Source organism: Pelobates fuscus, chromosome 5 (genome assembly GCF_036172605.1).
Source record: "Pelobates fuscus isolate aPelFus1 chromosome 5, aPelFus1.pri, whole genome shotgun sequence".
Taxonomy (NCBI): domain Eukaryota; kingdom Metazoa; phylum Chordata; class Amphibia; order Anura; family Pelobatidae; genus Pelobates; species Pelobates fuscus.
Genome location: NC_086321.1, coordinates 228,898,576 through 228,918,308, shown reverse-complemented (window position 1 = coordinate 228,918,308; position 19,733 = coordinate 228,898,576). Strand labels below are relative to the sequence as shown.

The 19,733-nt window shown below is 36.7% G+C and overlaps 1 protein-coding gene across 2 annotated transcripts in view; it reads right to left on the bottom strand.

Moving 5' to 3' along the window:
* Window positions 1–19,733, bottom strand: part of SLC1A1 (solute carrier family 1 member 1) — a 75,966-nt gene that overhangs the window by 22,200 nt on the left and 34,033 nt on the right. For both annotated transcript variants that reach the window (XM_063455090.1, XM_063455091.1), the window contains exons 3-5: window positions 9,573–9,713; window positions 5,243–5,335; window positions 3,859–3,973 (exon numbers count right to left, since the gene is read on the bottom strand). In XM_063455090.1, coding sequence (XP_063311160.1) covers window positions 3,859–3,973; window positions 5,243–5,335; window positions 9,573–9,713 — 349 coding nt within the window. The remainder of the gene's footprint in view (window positions 1–3,858; window positions 3,974–5,242; window positions 5,336–9,572; window positions 9,714–19,733) is intronic.

The following is a 19,733-nucleotide window of genomic DNA, read 5'->3' as shown; positions in this document are numbered from 1 at the left end:
ATCAATCCCTTTCAAAGTTTACATGGTTGACTACATCAGGACCTTGGATTAGTCACGGTTCATAGTTATAGTTTAAATGGTTGATACTCGGATATCGTCTGCTACAGCAAGAAAGAGGACTTGGGAGGAGTTTGATATCATATAATACTGTTATGCACTCTGATTGGTTGAATTGTTTTTACACTATTGTTAACTATTTCTTTGCTGCTGGGAGGTTCAGTAAAGAGAGATAAGCAAATATTCGCCTCCTGTCGTTAAAACAATTTAGATTATTCAGTCACTAGGGCTAGAATAATCCCTAATTGTCAACACCTGGTGATAACAATATGTACATCAACAATTTAGATAACAATCTGAAAAAAAATAAAAGATTAACCAACCTGTTTTGATGATAGTAAATGAATACAGTGAACTTATGGCACACTGTACCATATTTTCCCAGTAAAAGTAATTTAAGTTGGAGTCTCAGGAGAACATTGCCTTTTTAGATTATGAATTTAACTGTCAGCGTTGTTTCAAGAATATATTTCAAAAATATTGCATGGGTCTAAGTTCTAAAATCTCTGCCTCTAATGCCAAGTACTGGCATTACACAAACATTGTCATTTCTATTTGGCTTTGCAATAGTCCAGGAATATTCAGGGCATTCAGCAACCTTTTATTAGACATTCACATTCCATACCATTGTGATAAGATCATCTATTCCAAGACCCTAAAACAACAAACACTCAAAAACTTTATTTACTAACCTGCGGATTGTGGGGAAATATTAACCCCTTAAGGACACATGACATGTCTGACATGTCCTGATTCCCTTTTATTCCAGAAGTTTGGTCCTTAAGGGGTTAAAAAGATATAAAATGATATGACAAAATAGCAGTAATGGGAAAACAATGCTCAACATGGCAATATTTTATCCTGATGAATTGTGCATAACCAATGCAGTCCGATGATATCTGCCATTCCTTGTCCTCACTAAATACAAAGTTTGACCCCAAGCAGGGCTCAAAATTTCCACTAGCCATTGGGGAGTAAAAAAGTAGAAATTCACCCCAGGCCTGGCTAGTAGTTCAGATAGAGGACTGTCTGAGAAGATCTGTGAGAGGTTTCCGTTCTTTTCTTTTAATAAAGATACTAGATCTTGTAAAAGGTACAATGGTTTATTCTTATGAATGAGCCATACATACAGTGTGAAACCAGTGCCTCTTTAACCCCTTAAGGACCAAACTTCTGGAATAAAATGGAATCATGACGTGTCACACACGTCATGTGTCCTTAAGGGGTTAAGGTGGCAAAATTAAAGAAAAATAAACTTTTTACATTATATCCAGGCGCCCTCTGAACTTCTATGAGCTCAGTTGAAGAACAACATCCTTTTTTCATTTTCTAATTAGAACTGTACAACTTGAGAACTGTATGATTAGTGTGGACTTCAGAGCATATAACTCAATCTTTAGTTTATAAAAGACATATATAATCTCACAACCCTAATAGCTATACTAAAATAAAAATGTCCAGGGAACTAAGTACTAAGTACCCAGAGCCTTGTGATGACATCACTGATGTTTGTATATGTGCTTAACATCAACTGTACATGCTTTGTATGAACAGCAAGAATTAGATACCAGACTTAGGCCTTGATTTAATATTTTTGGAAAAGCTTTTCAAATGATTTAATATTAACTAACACCCCCCCCCCCCAAATATTAAAACATAAAAAATATATAATATATAATAAATATATATCAGTACATCAAAAATTATGAAAATGTTGCAAAATTAAAAAAATAATAATAATATTAAATCATTTAAAGAGTTTATCCAGAATTATTACTTTACTTTGAAAGCGCATCCAATAATATTAAATTGAGGCCAAACTTTTTCAAATAAAAAATTGAAATGTCGCATGTTTTTAAATTAAATCCTGGCTCAGTACTTTGTATGCATGTAGACAAAGCTCTCAAAACTTAGTGTGCTGGTTTGTTTCTGTCAAATTAAGTTATTTTTATTTTCGTTTATACTTTATTTAGGTTTTCTAGAGCTGTAGAAGTTTTTTAGCTTTATAATAATTTGGCTTTTTTTAACCCCTTAAGGACCAAACTTCTGGAATAAAAGGGAATCATGACGTGTCAGACATGTCATGTGTCCTTAAGGGGTTAAATAAAATGTCAGCAGTTAAAAATGTATTGAGTTGAATGCAGCTCATTGTTAATATGTTATGTTGTTTTCAAAGTTTGTCTCAGGTGATGAGTATAACTTTATGTTATTTATATGGAAGGTACACAACAGATCTCTTGTTTAATAGATAGAACAGTTAGAGCAATAAGCATGCGATAGTCATAATAGGAATATTTATATCAAATCAAGAGGCTGCACTCACCTGAACATGCATACATTATAGGGTGCTGCTGGGGCCAATTTATACAGCATACAAGACCCAGCACACTCGCTCATTAACTAAACTGCAATTTCAAGTCTCACAGGATGTAATAGTTTTATGTAAAAACATCTCACCTAGGCAAAACTAATAGGGATTTAGTTACAGTATATGATCATACATTGCATAAGCCTGCCACTGTAGGTTTATGCAATGTATGATCATATATTGTAACTAAACACGTGAAATTACGGTTTAGTGAATGAGCGAGTGCGGTGGATCTTGTACGGTAGATAATAGGATTATTTAAAACATTTTTCTGAGGTCCGCTGATATGAACTGCCCAATCAACTATCCTCTGAGTATTTCCCTACAGTCTGACAGTGATGGATGATGATTTCTGTGCTTGTAAGTGTATAGATAGAATCACACATTGGGATTGACACATTCTGTTGAATAGCTTATATTTACAAACTATTTTATGGCACCCATTGAAGGGGTCATTACTGAACTGGAATGTGCCTTATAAAATCACCCCTAAATTAAAAATACACATGCATTCCCAAAATTCAAGTCATAAATAGCCACACTGGGACTGCAGCAGAACTTTTTTCCAGATCCACAACTTTGTCCTTAAGTTTGTAGTTTGGTTTTCAATTCTCTACTAAATTATTTAGTTTAGGAAAAACAAAACAAAAAACCTACAGAGGTTTATTCAGTAAACCGTTAAATGTAGTGCATTGAGATATTAATTGGAAATTATAGACAAAAATTATTGATTTGATAAAATTCTTCAGTTCAGCCTAGAATTTGCGATTTACAGAATTTTCCCCTTTTGAAATGTATTTTTTTTCTTATGTAATTTTTTGCTGATTTATATCCTGTGATGTCATATCATGTGATGTCACATATATAATTAATTATGCAAATTAGCAGGCCGGCAATTTTTTTTTTCAAGAAAGATGGCAACCCTAATCTTAGCACTGCATCCACAGTCAGGAATCATGTATGTTCTTATGAAACTTACATGTCATTATGTACAGTATATGGGGACAGGGAACATGGGATTGGAATTGATATAATAAAGCATACTATTCATGAGCCAAAGCCAGTTGAAGATGAATAACCATGGCTTAACACAAGCAGAAAACAACATTTATGTGTTCTCTTATATGACATTTCAAAAATATTGGAATGAAAACCTTGAAATTATATATCACAAACGTGACAAACTTGACTTGCCCAAAAAACAAAATCTCAAATCCTAAAGAGTTTACAGCCATTAACTATTAAACACTGACACTCTGCATTAAAAAAACAGCTTGTCTAAAGAAACATTCTGTGAACAGGGAGAGCTTTTGTTGAAAAATTGTGAACCCTTTAGTTCGCAAATACAGAGCACTTGTAAATCTTATAAAAATGTTTGGGGTTCCTTTAACATTAGATGCAAGAACATTTTCATTCAGTCTATTATGCCTCACCTTAGCAGGTCGAGCAGGGCATCTACTGTAGTAACTTCAGGGGTGGAACCTGTTCTGTCAATGTCGTCAGCGTTTTGAGACACACCGGGTCTGATGCTCACCACCAGTACAATACCTATTTTTTTTTTTAAACAGAGGATTGGTGGAAAGATTGAACTGTTACTGCAAAGGAAAACTACTGTAAGAGAATCTTTAGTTTTCAGCTTCAAAATCTATATACTTTTATTACAGGTATTATTGATGACGCAATCGCCCGCTTAAAAAAGTCCCATTACTGGGTACATTGTTTACTTATAGGATATTATAAGAAGGCCGCAGAAATACTCTCAATGTAATCCAGTAATTCTTACATTTTTTGGACTGAAATCAGAATTGCGTACATGGCAGAAGCTTTATGATCTGTTAGGCAACTGTAAAATTAGCTTAGAAAAACACTTCTAAATGCTAAAGAAATAAACAACAGCCTAAATGGCACCTTTCTCCGGAATAGGCTTAAGCTCGTCATACATGTTATGTTTGCATCAGGGATTTTGAGGTTAGAGACAATGGTCTAAGTGAACAGGCAGGTCTTTGTTTAAATATGGCAAAACTAATATTATTGGTGGAGAGAGAGTTTCAGAGCGATACAGCATGGTTATAGGCTCACTCACCACATTTCCAGGAGCTATCAGATTATAATGTAGTTCTAATCATCCTATAAAATGATTACATTGTGGGTGGTAAATAACTCATCCCATAAAACACTGCTGTCCTTCCTATTGTGTTTTCTTACCCCACCTCCTATAGACTGTAAGCTAGTTTGAGCAGGGTCCTCATCAACCTATTGTTCCTGTAACATTTTGCAATTGTCTCATTTATTGTTAAATTTACCTCTTTAAAGTGCTGCGGAATAAGTTGGCGCTATATAAATACCAATAATAATAATAATGAGATAAGATGAGTCCCTGATAGAAGAACAGGATGAGACATTCCTGATTGATCAGAAGGAGACATTCCTGACTGATCAGGAGGAGACATTCCTGGTTGATCAGAAGGAGACATTCCTGACTGATCAGGAGGAGACATTCCTGATTGATCAGAATGAGACATTCCTGATTTAAGATTAGCACGAGACAATCCTGACTGAAGATCAGAATGAGACGATCCTGTTTGGAACATGTCTAACTGTAATGGAAGAGGCCTGCCTGCAAGAGATCCTCTGAATAGTGTATTCAATTTATCGTATTTTACATTTTTAGTTTCTTTTTTTGGCATTATTTTAATGCATTACCCATACCCATATAAAGCATTTTCACTTGATAATCAAGCGATTTAACACGATGAATAAGATACAAAACATGCCAAACATGATACTAATAATAATAATAGTAAGCAATTCAGTTACCTAAAATAACAGCTATGACAGTTGTACAGAAGTAATACACAACAGCCCGTAGACCGATTTTTCCCGATACACTAGAGTCTAATGCTGCAACACCTAAAAAGAGAAAAAAATAAATAGGATTTATTTTCAAATCATAGTTTCATGTCATATAAAGAAATGACAATATAGGATAATTGAAACATAGCATATCAGACAGAAGAAAAAATACACAAGTCAAAGGTCAAACGGTTTATAAATGTCTCCAGAACCACATATATGACACAATATTTTTGAAATTAGGGCTAGAAGTAGGAAACTTGTAATATTCTGGAAACATCGTGTGAAGGTGTGATTTACAGAATCCCACTCCTGATAATGAGATATCTGGAAAGGAGCTGGTGAGACCGAAAATGCACTGAATTAATGATAGCAGCTGCATATAGTTACCCCTAGTAATCTCAGGCAGGCCATGTATGAAGTACAATCTTTGGAAATGCAAAATGACAATGATATTTGATTTTGGGTGTTGGGAAAATGTAATTTAAAAATAAAAAAGTTAAATATTGCTATTATTAGAAAAATGGTAAATCAAGAGTCAGTATTACTGGAAATGCCCATTTGTCTAATATTCTATTTGCATGAATGTGGTTAGATCGACATTAAACAAGATTTTACACAAGCAACATGATTTACCCATCACTTTCTAATGTATCCCATAATTAATTTAATTGTTATCTAACATTAAACATCTAACATCTAAAGTAGCCTGACTAGATATGAACACCAGAGTGTGTTGCTCTCTTTGGTGGAACTGAAAATGTAAAAAAAAAAAAAATAAGAAAAAATAAATAAATGTACGGGCTTTTATTGAGACCCCATGATCAAACTAGATTTCATATGAGCACCTGAAAATGATAGTATAAAAATGATAAAAGGATAATATTTTATAGTATAACTATTATGGCTCACTATTGAAATTGTAAGACGGCATCTTCGCAAGTGTTTGTTAATTCATAAAAATAAGCTTCTACTAGTTTGATTCAGGCTAGAGACTGTTGACTAGTGAAAGAAGAGGCTGTCTCTCAACCTGAATCGGAAGACTCGTTTGACCAAAGTTCAAATATTCTAAAGTACCACAACATATGTACGTGATAGGTGGCCTGTGTTCAATTCATGGATTCTGTATTTCTAAACGAAAAGTAAATATGGTCTCATATTTTGCCAAGTCACTGATCTATAAATGTATTATAAAAAGGAGGCGTTTGAGGTTTTATGGAACATTCGATCCACACAATGTGGTTTTTCGTGGATATTATCTGTGCCATATTGTAATACAGGTTAATGACATAGTTCATTAGTTAAAGTTAAATCTCGGCACTATCTGTAGGACTTGTATATCTGGGAAGGGTCAATAATATTTCATCCTGTCATCTCAACCTGGCAGAGGTAGACTTTGGCATTAGCCTGACAAACTTTATATAGCAAAGATAGGCTGAGATTGGGCTAGCCTTCTAAGTCTATCATTGCCAACCACAGGTGGATAGCCAATAACAAAGTTCACAAACCGTAAAACAATTTTTAAAAAATTTTACACCCATTTGAATTTGACCCAAACACTTTTTGTCCCAAATGCACAGCATGAGCAGAAGTGCTCATGGTGCCAATAATGTCCTTATAATAAATATTTTTGGACATATGTAGTGGAGAAAATACAGAATGTTATTATTAATCAGAGGCAAATGGTACATGGAAAAAGGGCCAGTGCTATGACAAGAAGGCACACGCCGTGTTCAAACACTCCTCTTCCAGTAGTCACCCTTGTTGTAATGTGATTGCAGATCACAGCTTGGCAGTAATCTACTTGCAGTGCAGGGAAAGCGTAGGATTCAGCTCTGTCAGATTGTGTAGAGGATAAAAGAGATCCACTACCGTGGTCAGAAAGGCCATGCTACACAAGAGGGTAAGTGTCACAAAAGGAGAAGGGGAAAGAGGAAAGAGAAAGGAGAGCAAGAGATATAAAATGAGGTGAAAATCAAGAGACATAAAAGGGGTGATGAGGAAGCGATGTAAAAGGGGGGAGCAGCATGTGCAGAAGGGAGTAGAAAACACAAAAGGGGTGGAGAGCCACAAGAGTGGCAAAAGGGAAAGGTCAAAATAGCCAAACTGTAAAAAAACAGCTATGCTTTTAGTTCAGCTGTTTCTTTCACTCACTTTAAATAAAGTAAATTTCCACTTTAGTAAATAGTCCTGATAAGGAGTGGCAAGTTGCACTAAAGCAGGGTCAGACATTCAAAAGGGGTTTAAAAGACAAATGAAAGGGCCAAAGACCCCAAAAGGAGGTAAGAGATGCAAACACGGGATTTGGAACAACAAAAGGAGGGTTCAATCGGGGCGGATTTAGGACCCATGATATGATATCATATTCTGCCCCTTCACACTGCTGCCAGTGCTTCTGTGAAGCATACTGAGACACCATGATCACTCTCAGGACGCTAATAAAGAGAAGGAGAAGGGGGGGGGGTGGGAATATAAATACATTTACATACTGTCTGCATACCCGCTGGGGCTATCTCAGAGGGACAGTTGCTCTGGTGCCTCCCCCATGAACCCACCGCTGGATTGAATCCATAATGCATGGTAAAGTGATTTAATATCTATATCTAATTTTAAAAATATCTTCTTCTACTAGTACCTGTTCTGAATCTGAACTCCAATATCTGTACTTAATTGACAGTCTCAAAATCCAGAAACCTACATGCACCCACCATATATATATGTGACTTACTGACACATCCTGTCCTGTCACTCAGATTTAATAACAGCAGTCTTACATTTTACTAACCTAATCCAGCACTAATGAGTGTCATGATAGAAAACAAGCCCACATTCCATCCTTCACAATTCTTATTAACAGGTTCTTTAAAAATCACTGTCTGTATTTATTCTATTGTGTGGGTATTTTATAATTTACTTTATTATTTACTTACAATTTTATAGCACCATGTGACAATTTGTAAAAGCATAGAGTGATCAGTTACAAAATATCTATCATATGCGATGTTCGGTCCGCCCCCTATTCGTCATGGAGGTGGGAGGGTCTGCTGCTGATTGGCTGGAATGTGCCTGCTGACTGTGAGGTACAGGGTCAAAGTTTACTCAATGATGACGAATAGGGGGTGGACCGAACATCGCATATGTTCGCCCGCCATGGCGACCGTGAACAAGCTATGTTCGCCAGCAAATAGTTCCCGGCGAACTGTTCGGGACATCTCTACTAATTATTGCAGTTTCTGAGAAACTGCAATAATTACCTCTCAGGGTTAACTCCTTCCGGGTGCTTAGACAACTTTTGGTCCTCTAAATGACGTTGGATGTCCTCACACTCTACATGAGGACTTCCAGCATCACCGGAATGCCTATAGAACACATTGATTAATGCTCTCTATGGGGAAATCCAAATGCTAGCACGCCCATTGCCACGCTTGCGCATTAGGAGCATGGGCGGAGCCTGACCCAGTGCCGAGGGACATCGGCGCTGGATTCAGGTAAGTGACGGAAGGGGTTTGAATCCCATCAGCGCCGCTGGAGAGGGGGTGCGAGGGAAGTGGAGACTGTAGGATTCTATAGTGCCAGGAAAACGAATATGTTATTGTTTTCCAGGTACTATTATAATCCCCCTTTAAAGGAATATACACATAATGCCGACTGAAATGTTACAATAATCAATGCCTTCTATTTTTAAGTGGGTGTTTGTTCATCTTCTCTCCCAGCAAACTACATATTTTATTATTTTTGTTCCTTGCGCCTAGAATTCTTTGTACGTTCTAATTGTCCTGATTACCCCCTTTCAAGAGTGTTTCCCCACTTGTATTTGTTTTCTGAACTTTGTTTATTGATGGGTTGTCACTCAACATTCAAAACACATGTAAAAGTTAGCACATATGCAAGGAACTCTGCAATGTGCAGCAAACTTCGAGCTGTCATATATTTTATTTTAATCTGCTGCATATCTGGTAATTGATCACGGTTTGAATCGTAGCTTTATTCTGATTGGCCCAAAGCAGATTTGACTGCAAATGGCTTAGTCATTTTAGTCAATTTATTTTCCCTCCTTTTTACGTTGCTGCGTAATTTATGTACAATTAAAAGCCTTAAAATACATTTTGGGATACATTTTTATTTCCCCGGTCAATTCTCAGTTTAGTGAATTTACCTTTTACTAAACATTTATCCTATATTAATTTTGCAAAGAGTTTAAAGAGATACCAAAGCATCACTTGGCAATGTAATTCTGTAACATTTGAGCACAATTAATGGAAAACACAGATAATAGTTAGATGCTCCCTCTTACCTGTGATCATGCTTGACACAATTAATGGCAAAATTATGAGTTTCAGCATTCTCATTAGAATGTCTCCAGGGAAGGCAAAATATGTCTTATCCAGGTTAGAAAGCTTGGCATATTCCCTAACCAGAAGTCCAAGGCCGATACCTGCAACAAAAATAAAATTTGTCATCGGAGCCATGCAAAAATGTATATCTTTAAAATATAAAAATGCTCAACCATTATGTGATGTAAGAAAGCGATTCTGCTTTACATACCGACATCCAAAACTTCATTTCATACTAACTAGCATTCGGGTAAAAATATTTAAAAGATGGCGAAGAGAAGAGGGAGATGTCATGTCGTCATATCACCAGGTTTACATTTCTATTCATATATAAACATGTGTATTTGTGGTGAATATAGTTTGAACCATTAATCTTATATGATATGACTATTATCAATCCCCAATTTCGTGGTTGTCCTAATTGTGGGACCCTGTGCCAGCAGGGCTTTAGCTCATGTGGTGTTGAGGAGACCAGAGAAAAGTGTAGCGTAATCGCATGTTTTAATGCGCTCACGCTGCACTGAGAAAAAAGTCCAGAGTACTTCGTCACGTAAATAAGTTATATATCGCCCATTGTCTACAATGTTTACTAATTCAGTTCATCTGGATCCACTTCCGGACTAATATTTTAATTAATTTAGAGACTTCATAGGCTCTGTCATGGCATGACCACATGTCTTTAAGTCTTCCCTCACTCTACCTGCCTATAATGTCCCCCCCAATATGTTTATTAATAAGATTGTCAACCTAATTCTTCTTTATCTTAATGATTGTTTGCAGCACCCGATCCCTTCTAAAGGTGCTGCTATCTCTAAGTTACTGGCAGTGACGTACATCATGGGAATAAAGAGAGGGAAGCTCGCAAAACGAAAGATAATTGTCTAATTATAAAGGTGAGCATTGTGGGGAAATTATTCTTGACAAAAGAAGTAGAGCTTCCTTAAGCACCACCCTGCTAGCAAGATTTGTCAAGAGTAGGACACATACATTAGACAAAGTAGTCAATTTTTTAAAGAGAAATAGATCAGAGAAAAAGAACCGATTCTGAAAGAACAAGAGAAGAGGAAACACTTGGAGGAAGGTAAGTTTGGGGTGACAGAGCCACTTTCAGTTCTGTGCTAATTCAATTTAACTGGAGTTCCAGCTTGCTTTAGTTTATAGAAAATTTTATAAATACTGGCCAAAATGGCAACTGCAAATGTGTGCTATAATAAATACACTCAATGAACTCCTATTCAGAGAACAGCATTTTACAGCAGACATATGTTCATAAACATATATCTCTGTGCCCTTTGGAACGCAACAGTGTTTACAGCTCGCTTATTTTGTCCAGTTGATCATGCGGTTCAGATAACATTCTTCAAGTGATTTACCGATAAATTGTGATAAAATATATGCAATATCATTTGACATCATTTTTTAACAGGATACATTATATCAAAGAAAAGAAAATGTATTCATCTAAATAGAAGATTGGAATTTCTCAAACCAAAATGATAGAACGTCCTATTTGTTTAGTAAATCATGCTGAATAATATGAGAATAATATTATTATGTCTCTATTTTAGGCTCCATTAAAATTTTCCATACTAAGATGTTTATTTACTGGATGAGCAGAAAGATTAAATCTAATAATGCTTTCTGTTAGCCCAGCCATAAGCCCATTTTGGTCTATTAACCCTGACCTTGCTGCACACAAAGGAAGATCCATTGTGCTGCTATACTCCTTTGTGTTGCTCTTTAAATTTGTTCTAGGGCATCACTGTTATACACTCAGACACATTAACAATATGGAGCTCCTAGAAAAAGGGACAATGGATGTAAAAAAGGAACAGAGATGCTTGACTGTCGTTCCTATATAGGGACACTTGGTAGGTGTGTAGTTATATAACAAAGCATTCTCAGCCCTTTCCATCTGCCTGCAGGCCTGTTGTAAAGTTACTGTAACTACTGTCTTCACCAAAGTACCTGGTATAAAGAACATTTTATTTGTAGCCACCCATGACACACACTATTGTAATAAACATAATTAATATTGACAATTATTCAATGGCAATGACCTTGAGGTGTGCAAAATTTAGAAAATACCAAATCACCAAAACCGTGTAAGAGAACACACCCAGCTGTGATGGACTGCTAAAACGTATCAAACGCCACGCTAAGTAATTACCATTAAGACTACATATGCATGGAAATTAACAACTTAGTAGGTTGCAAAAGCAACCTGCGCATTTAATATGGCTGAATCATGATAAGCTTATGAGAACCATAAAAATACAAGAGATTTACTTATCTCTATAACAACATCAGTTAGTAGATAAAGATAGAAGTGCAAATGATTATTGCTCAGTCTACGTATTGCAAAACCATGGCCATGGTAATCTTTGTTTTGTCATCGTGAGCCAAGATTTATCAACTGTTCTAGAGTTTATATATTAATAAATGCAGCAAATGGATGCTGAAAATAGACCCAGCAGTCCCACACCTTTCAGTTTTTCCCAGGGACAAAGTGAGACAGTTTAATTTTAGGAGTTGGGGGGGGGGGGGGGGGAGGTGGCGGGGTGTCTAGGGGTGGGACCGTTCTGAGAAATTGTGGGTGACTTACTAATAACTTACGCAACTAAAATTTAATTTACAACAAAAACAATGTATCTTATTTACATAGAGTAATTTCGAAACACATTTATGGTAGTTTAAAGACACACTACTGTGAGTATTATTGCTGTGGAGCTCTGTTATACACTCAGACACACTAACAATATGGAGCTACTAAATAAGGACCTTAGGATAGAAAAAGAGGGCAGAGGAATTGGTGCCCAAAATAGTGACTGTCCCTCCTAATTAGGGGCACTTGGGAGGTATGCAATGGCAAGAGTGATAAGCTGCATTACTCAGTAACAAGTCATATATCCAATGTATAGTAAAAATGTCTAACTTCACTTTACTTTAACCATACCTCTAACTCTTGTGTTATCCTTGAATATTTCTGTCCATTTATATTTACATTACCTCTGATTTCACTGTAATCTCTCTATTTGTGTATCACCACCATTATCGTCTTTGCAGAATTTGTTCTTGCGAGGACAATGTCTAACACTAAACATGACCTTACCAGGCTATTTACAAAGGAGAGGATTCAAATAAATTCAAAGTGAAATCCAAGTGAGTTTCAAAATTTAGACCAAAATAGCTGCATTAGAAATGCCAGTTTGTCTATTCTGGCCTTAAATGTGAAAGTTAATTTGAATTCCCAGCAATTCTCACTTAAGTAAATAGCCCGGTATGTGTTGGACATTTATATTTTACACAATAACAAAATAGAGAAAATGTTATGACTTTTCATTGTCGTATTCACAACCTTTCTAACATTGCAGCTGTAAGGAATTGATGGTCACCGGTAGACCGGCCCAGTAAACTGATTTTAAAACAGTGCATTTGTGCCTTTTTATACATAATTTGCAACAAAATAACTAGATAAGATTTAGATAATATTTTTTTTCTATTTAGCTGCAGCAGGTGTACATTGATATATTTCTGATGGAATTTTTTTTCTATATATGTGCTTACTAATTGTGTCACAATTACATTACATTATTCACAAAGAAAACTTTTTATATATTACCGTCCCTGTTTTCCATTTTATTGTAAATGATCTAAATATGGGTGATAGAAAAAAAAGGGAATTGGGTGCACACCTGGAACATGCATATCTCAGAAATGGTGCTGCCATAGAGACCAAAATTCATAGCCTGTATTTTTGTGTGTGCGCTGTTCTTTAATCTATATTTTTGTATTTATTTTGGGCTCTACAGCTGCACCATTCCTGAGAAATGCATGTTCCGGGTGTGCCCTTAATTCCCTTTCTGTCTTTACTATGTGAGTTTGGAGTCCAGATCAGACTCCTTTTGGGTTGAGCACCTCATCCCGCCTCCAGCTTTAGATGCCTCTTTAGAGGTGTTCACAGGAAAGTATACATTTGAGGAGGTTGTGGATAGTAATGTCACTTGAATTAGATCAGATTTATGATATGTAATGGGAGTATATGCATTAAATAAATGTCATTTTTAGTTTTGATACTGCATTCTTTTGTATTGCATTTTTTACCACATTAATTTTACATAATATATATTTACAATGCCTTTAAAACAAATTATGAAAACACGCTTTAGCATTATTTAGCATTATTTAATTTGTCTCCAATGTTGGAATTAGTGTAGGACCCACCGATATTGGAGTACTGTGACGTATTTGTGGGCTTAGAACAATATGACTATATGGTGGAACTGAATCTTCATATTGGTTTGCAGAGATTTTAAGAAGCCTTATAAAATTAATACAAAAAATTCTGTGTGCGCAGTTCCCTAATCTGTACAATTTACATATAATAACATCCTACATCAGCAATCTATACATTTAAAAAAAATAAGGTGATCATTTTGACATGCATGCTTCTATCACAGTATGACCGCTGCTGCTGTAAGCAGTAGCTGAGGGAGGATGGATAAAGCTAAAGAATGTGCAAAATACACAAAGAATGAATATGCATGACTGAAAACAAGGGAGACAAAACTCGGAGTTCTAAAACCTCAACATATATTGCCTGCAATAAACCCCAGTCCTCTGTAGAATCATTTATTATTTATTCTATGGAATTAAACTGTGACCCTCAAACCTTTGGGATATAGTTAGTAAACCATCTATTAATTATGGGTGGAAGAGATGAAGCTTTTCCGTTTGTAAAGAAACCTTTTTAAGCCGGTGTTGCTTTAATGAAAAACATGACATTTTATAATCCTATTATGAGCATTATTAATCTGTTTTAGCTGTATTCCTTGCAAGGTTATGCTAGTCGTAATGATTTGTGCAAAGTAATGAGTAGTCACCATTGCTTTCAGTTTTATACAATATTTTGCAAACAATCTGTTAATGAATTAATTTATCTATTTATAACGCTAAATGTGTTAATTTCTAAAAGACTATCATGGACAGCAGTAGCTCTAATGCAGATTGTTAAAGCCATTGATCTTCACGAGACACACTCAATGGCAGAAACTGATGATCTGATGTACTGATTTATTTTAGAGATGGATATTTGTTAGATATCACATGGTTGTGTCAATTTTGGTTTTCTTTCTTGTTGATTTTTTATTAATTTTTTTGAGTGAAATAATACAATATAATGGGTTTAGACATCAATTCAGTAACATGGATGGATTAGATAGTACAACAGTATAGTAACAAATTAAAAAAAAAACATTATATATATGCACCATGGCATCAAACAAATAGTATACACAGTATGGTTGTCCTTTGTTGTTTGTATCCCTAACACTATGGTGTCCCTCTGCCTCCATATCATCCCCCTTGTGTTGAAAGGGTTTAAAGCCCTTTCTTTCACTTACCAACTTTCACTGCGCTGGCTCCATCTCCTCCTCCAGCCACGTTGATCAATGCTTTCCTATGGGGATTTTGAAGATGTTGGACGTCCTCTCATAATGTGTGGACGTCCAACATTGTTAAATTCTGTGAAAATTCAGTTAGCGCCTCTACCTCTTTCCTATCCCAATGTCCCTATTTTCTAGGAGCTCCACACGTTGGTGTGTTGTAGTGTATGCCACAGCTCCACAATAATAATACTCCCAATAATGTGTCTTTAGACTACAAGATAACAAGATATTCTTGTTTTAAATTTCATTTTAGTTGCATAAATTGTTATTAGTAAGTCATCTAAAATATATATATACAAAGTAAGCTGGTCCCCAATGTAATAATTATATTAGAAATATGATCAAGACGCTTGGTAATTCTGGGATATATACTCCTGCCTGCCATGGGTGGTATATCAAGGATATCTGTAGAGGGCTATGAATGACTGGGCTGGCTTAGATTGTAAATACTGTGCAAGAGAACCCTAAACTATGTAATATCTATCAAGCTAGACAAAGAGGAACTTTCCATGATTTTAATATTATATTTGATTATCCTTTACATTTAATAAATAAATAAAAGCTTGTGAGATCTGAGAACCAAAATGAAATGTAGAACTACACTGCTGTATTAGCTCCTGGTATTATTCTGCAATTCAATGCATTCATCATGGCTCTCTATCAATCATTGTTACGAGCTTTGCCCTTTTCTGTAACTGATCAGATTACATGGAGTGAAGAAACAGAATTTTTTTTTAAAGAATTATCAGTGTTCTGTTCTGAAACGTGGTGTAAAAATGTAAAACGGGAGGTGTCACCAATGGAATGTGCCTACTGGTTCCACTGGCTTAGTATTTTAGACCACCTTTAGAACAGATCACATAGAGATAGAGGAAGGGTTATTGCAGTACCCAAAAATCTAAATGAAATAACCTATCAACTCTGTGCTGCTAATCTTGCACCATGTTGCTTTAAGCAGAGTCAAATATACAGTTAGGTCCAGAAATATCTGGGCATTGACACAAGTTTTGTGATTTTGTCTGTTTACCAAAATAAATTAAAATTACAGGTAAATAATGAAGATGGGCTTAAAGGACCACTCTAGTGCCAGGAAAGCATACTCGTTTTCCTGGCACTAGAGTGCCCTGAGGGTGCCCCCACCCTCAGGGACCCCCTCCCGCCCGGCTCTGGAAAGGGGAAAAGGGTTAAAACTTACCTTTTTCCAGCGCTGGGCGGGGAGCTCTCCTCCTCCTCTCCGCCTCCGTTCCTCCCCGTCGGCTAAATGCGCACGCGCGGCAAGAGCTGCGCGCGCATTCAGCCGGTCGCATAGGAAAGCATTCATAATGCTTTCCTATGGACGCTTGCGTGCTCTCACTGTGATTTTCACAGTGAGAATCACGCAAGCGCCTCTAGCGGCTGTCAGTGAGACAGCCACTAGAGGAAAAAGGGGAAGGCTTAACTAATTGATAAACATAGCAGTTTCTCTGAAACTGCTATGTTTATAAAAAAATTAGTTAACCCTAGCTGGACCTGGCACCCATACCACTTCATTAAGCTGAAGTGGTCTGGGTGCCTAGAGTGGTCCTTTAAAGTGCAGTCTCTCAGCTTCAATTTTAGGGTATTTGCATCCAAATTGGAGGAAGGGTTTAGGGATTACGGCTTTAATATGTAGACCCCTCCTTTTCATGGGACCAGAAGTAATTTTACAATTGACTCAAACGTTGTTTCATGAATGGGTGTGGGCTTTTTCTTCATTATCTTTTCATCAATTAATCAGGTTAAACGTCTGGAGTTAAATCCAGGTGTAGCATTCAGATTTGGAAGCTGTTGCTGTGAACCCACAACATGTGGTCAAATGAGCTCTCAATGTAAGGGAAACAGGCCATGCATGGCTTCCAACAGCACTGGGTCAATAGTGTTTAGTGTTTATTACTAATGTGACAGAATACAGAAGCAGCCAGATAAATTCTGAAGTGTATAGGAATATATTGTCTGCTCAGATTTAACCAAATTCAGCAAATTTGATTGGACAGAGCTTCAGTTTACAGATGGATAATGACCAATAACATACTGCGAAAGCAAGCCATGAGTTTTTTAAGGCAACGAAGTTGAATATTCTGTAATGGCCGAGTCAATCACTTGACCACAAGCCTATCAAGCAGGTATTTTACTTGCTGAAGACAAAACAAAAGGTAAAAAGACCCACAAACAAACAACAGAAGACAGCTGAAGGAGAAAACCTAGCGTTTGGTAATGTCAATGTGTTCCAGACTTCAAGCAGTCATTGCCTGCAAAGGATTCTCCACAAAGTATAAAAATTAACATTTTATTTATGATTGTGTTAATTTGTCCAGTTACATTTGAGCCCCTGAAATAAGGGGACTGTGTATGAAAATGGTTACAATTCCTAAACGTTTCATATGATATTTTTGTTTAACCGCTTGAATTAAAGGGACCCTATATATTGTATTTTCTCTGGTGAGTGTAATGATTATATATATATATGAGTAGAATCATTCCCTTCAGGCTTTTTGCTGTAAACACTGTGTTTTCAAAGAAAATGCATTGTTTACATTACAGCCTAGTGATAACGCCACTGGCCACTCATCAGATGGCTACTAGAGGTGCTTCAGGGGGTAGTGCTGCACACTGCATGGAGACACTTAACTTTCCTCATAGAGATGCATTGATTCATCTGTCAAGGTTTTTACGTTTTTATACAAACAATCAGTAAAATAGGAAATAACCTTAAAACTTAGCATAATAGACATTGTGCAGTCATCAGAGTACAGGTATTGATAGGATAATCGTTTCGTGTTTGTTTGCATTTATTACAATGTGATATATATGTGACGTCTGAGGATGGTTTTCAGATTCATAAGGCTTAGTGGTTGGGTCATTGTTCCCGTACCATTGTTGTTTACCAGGTTTCACTGGTCTACTTTTTATTTATTTTTTGTTTTTAATCTTACAGAAACATTAATTATATGTTTGGAGTGGTATTTTAGCACCAAAAAGCAGTGTAACCACAGGAACATAAGACAAAAGAAAGAGAATGGAGTTTTCCCTCCAATACCGGGGAGAGAGGGCCCGCCCCCATCCACTGGATTGGAGGCTCCCAAGGGCTGCCCCATCCCTCTGGGGGGGGGGGGGGGGGAGGGTCCATGTGTCTTTTTGCTCCCAAAGGTCCCATACCTTTTGAAAGGCGGTGCTGGTGTTTCAGACCTATGTTGTTAGCTTATCCATGAGGTAATTGTCCCTTAGCTTGTAGACAACCAAAGCGACTGAGGGCACAGGATTGTTACCAGACTATATCCAGTATCTATCATTCTCTTCATAGATTGCTCAGAACTACTGGTATCCTGAGGTACAATTGGCAGCTGTACACTTCATGGGGGCTAAGCCCTTTTGTGGCTGAAATGCTTATTTACACATTAAGGAATATTTCTTATTCTGTCACTTATTTTGTGAGCGTATTTTTAATTGTTTTTCTTTTTAACCTTGTTATCATTAAATGCTACACTATGTTATCTTATTTTATCTCTTTTCATGTTATCCTCTACCATCTGAGTGGTAATTGTAATCACACATTTGTGAAAGTGGCGCACTACACTGTGTTTATTTTTTAAAGGGACACTATAGTCACCTGAACAACTACAGTTTAATGTATTTGTTCAGGTGAGATCTATAGCTCCCTGCAGGCAATTTAATGTAAACACTGTATATTCAGAGAAAATACAGTGTTTACATTGATTGATAGGAATACCTCCAGTGGCCTGTCAGAGAGGAGAGGGGGCGGGCAAAGACCGCGAGCTGAGCTGTCAGGCGCGGTAGTGCGCTCAGCACTTCAGAGGGCGGCGTGAATGCCGCCCTCTGAAGTATGTGCGCATGTGCGGCGAAGCCACGCATGCACACAAGGGAGCAATGACGCTTCCAAATGGAAGCATCTGATTGCTCCCTGCTCGCGCCCGCCTATTTCGTCATTTTGACGAGATAGGGGGCGAGGCTTCACGAGGCTCCTGGGGCTGGAACCAGGTAAGTAAATTCGGCTGCCTGGAGAGTCCCTTTAACTATACAGAACTTGTTTCTGTATTTAGAACAGAATACCGTACTTTGCTAATTCTCCCCCCTAGTTTCTGTTTCTCCTCACTGATTTCATGTGTTTCCTGGCTGTATAACAACTGAACTTTGACTGTGATGTAATTTGCTAAATCTTTGTTATACATTGTAAACAAAAAGCAGCATTACATGTAAAATCTTAATACAAGTTAACCCCTTAAGGACCGGACTTTTTTTGCGATGTTGTACATTTGCGACCAGGCATCTTTTTGACACTTTTGTGGTGTTTGTGTTTAGCTGTAATTTTCCGCTCTCTCATTTACTGTTCCCATACAAATTATATATTGTTTTTTTTCAGGACAAAAGGGGCTTTCTTTACATACCATTATTTATATAATCTCATGTAATTTAATTTAAAAAAAAATGAAAAAATATGATGAAAAATTGAAAAAAATACAACTTTTTTTGAATTTTATGTGAAAAATCTTTTACTCATCTACAAAAGCGAATGAAAAAAACTGCTAAATAGATTCAAAATGTTGTCCTGAGTTCAAAAATACCCAGTGTTTACATGCTTTTTGCTATTTTTTTGCATGTTATCGGGCTATAAGTACAAGTAGGATATTGCGGTTTCAA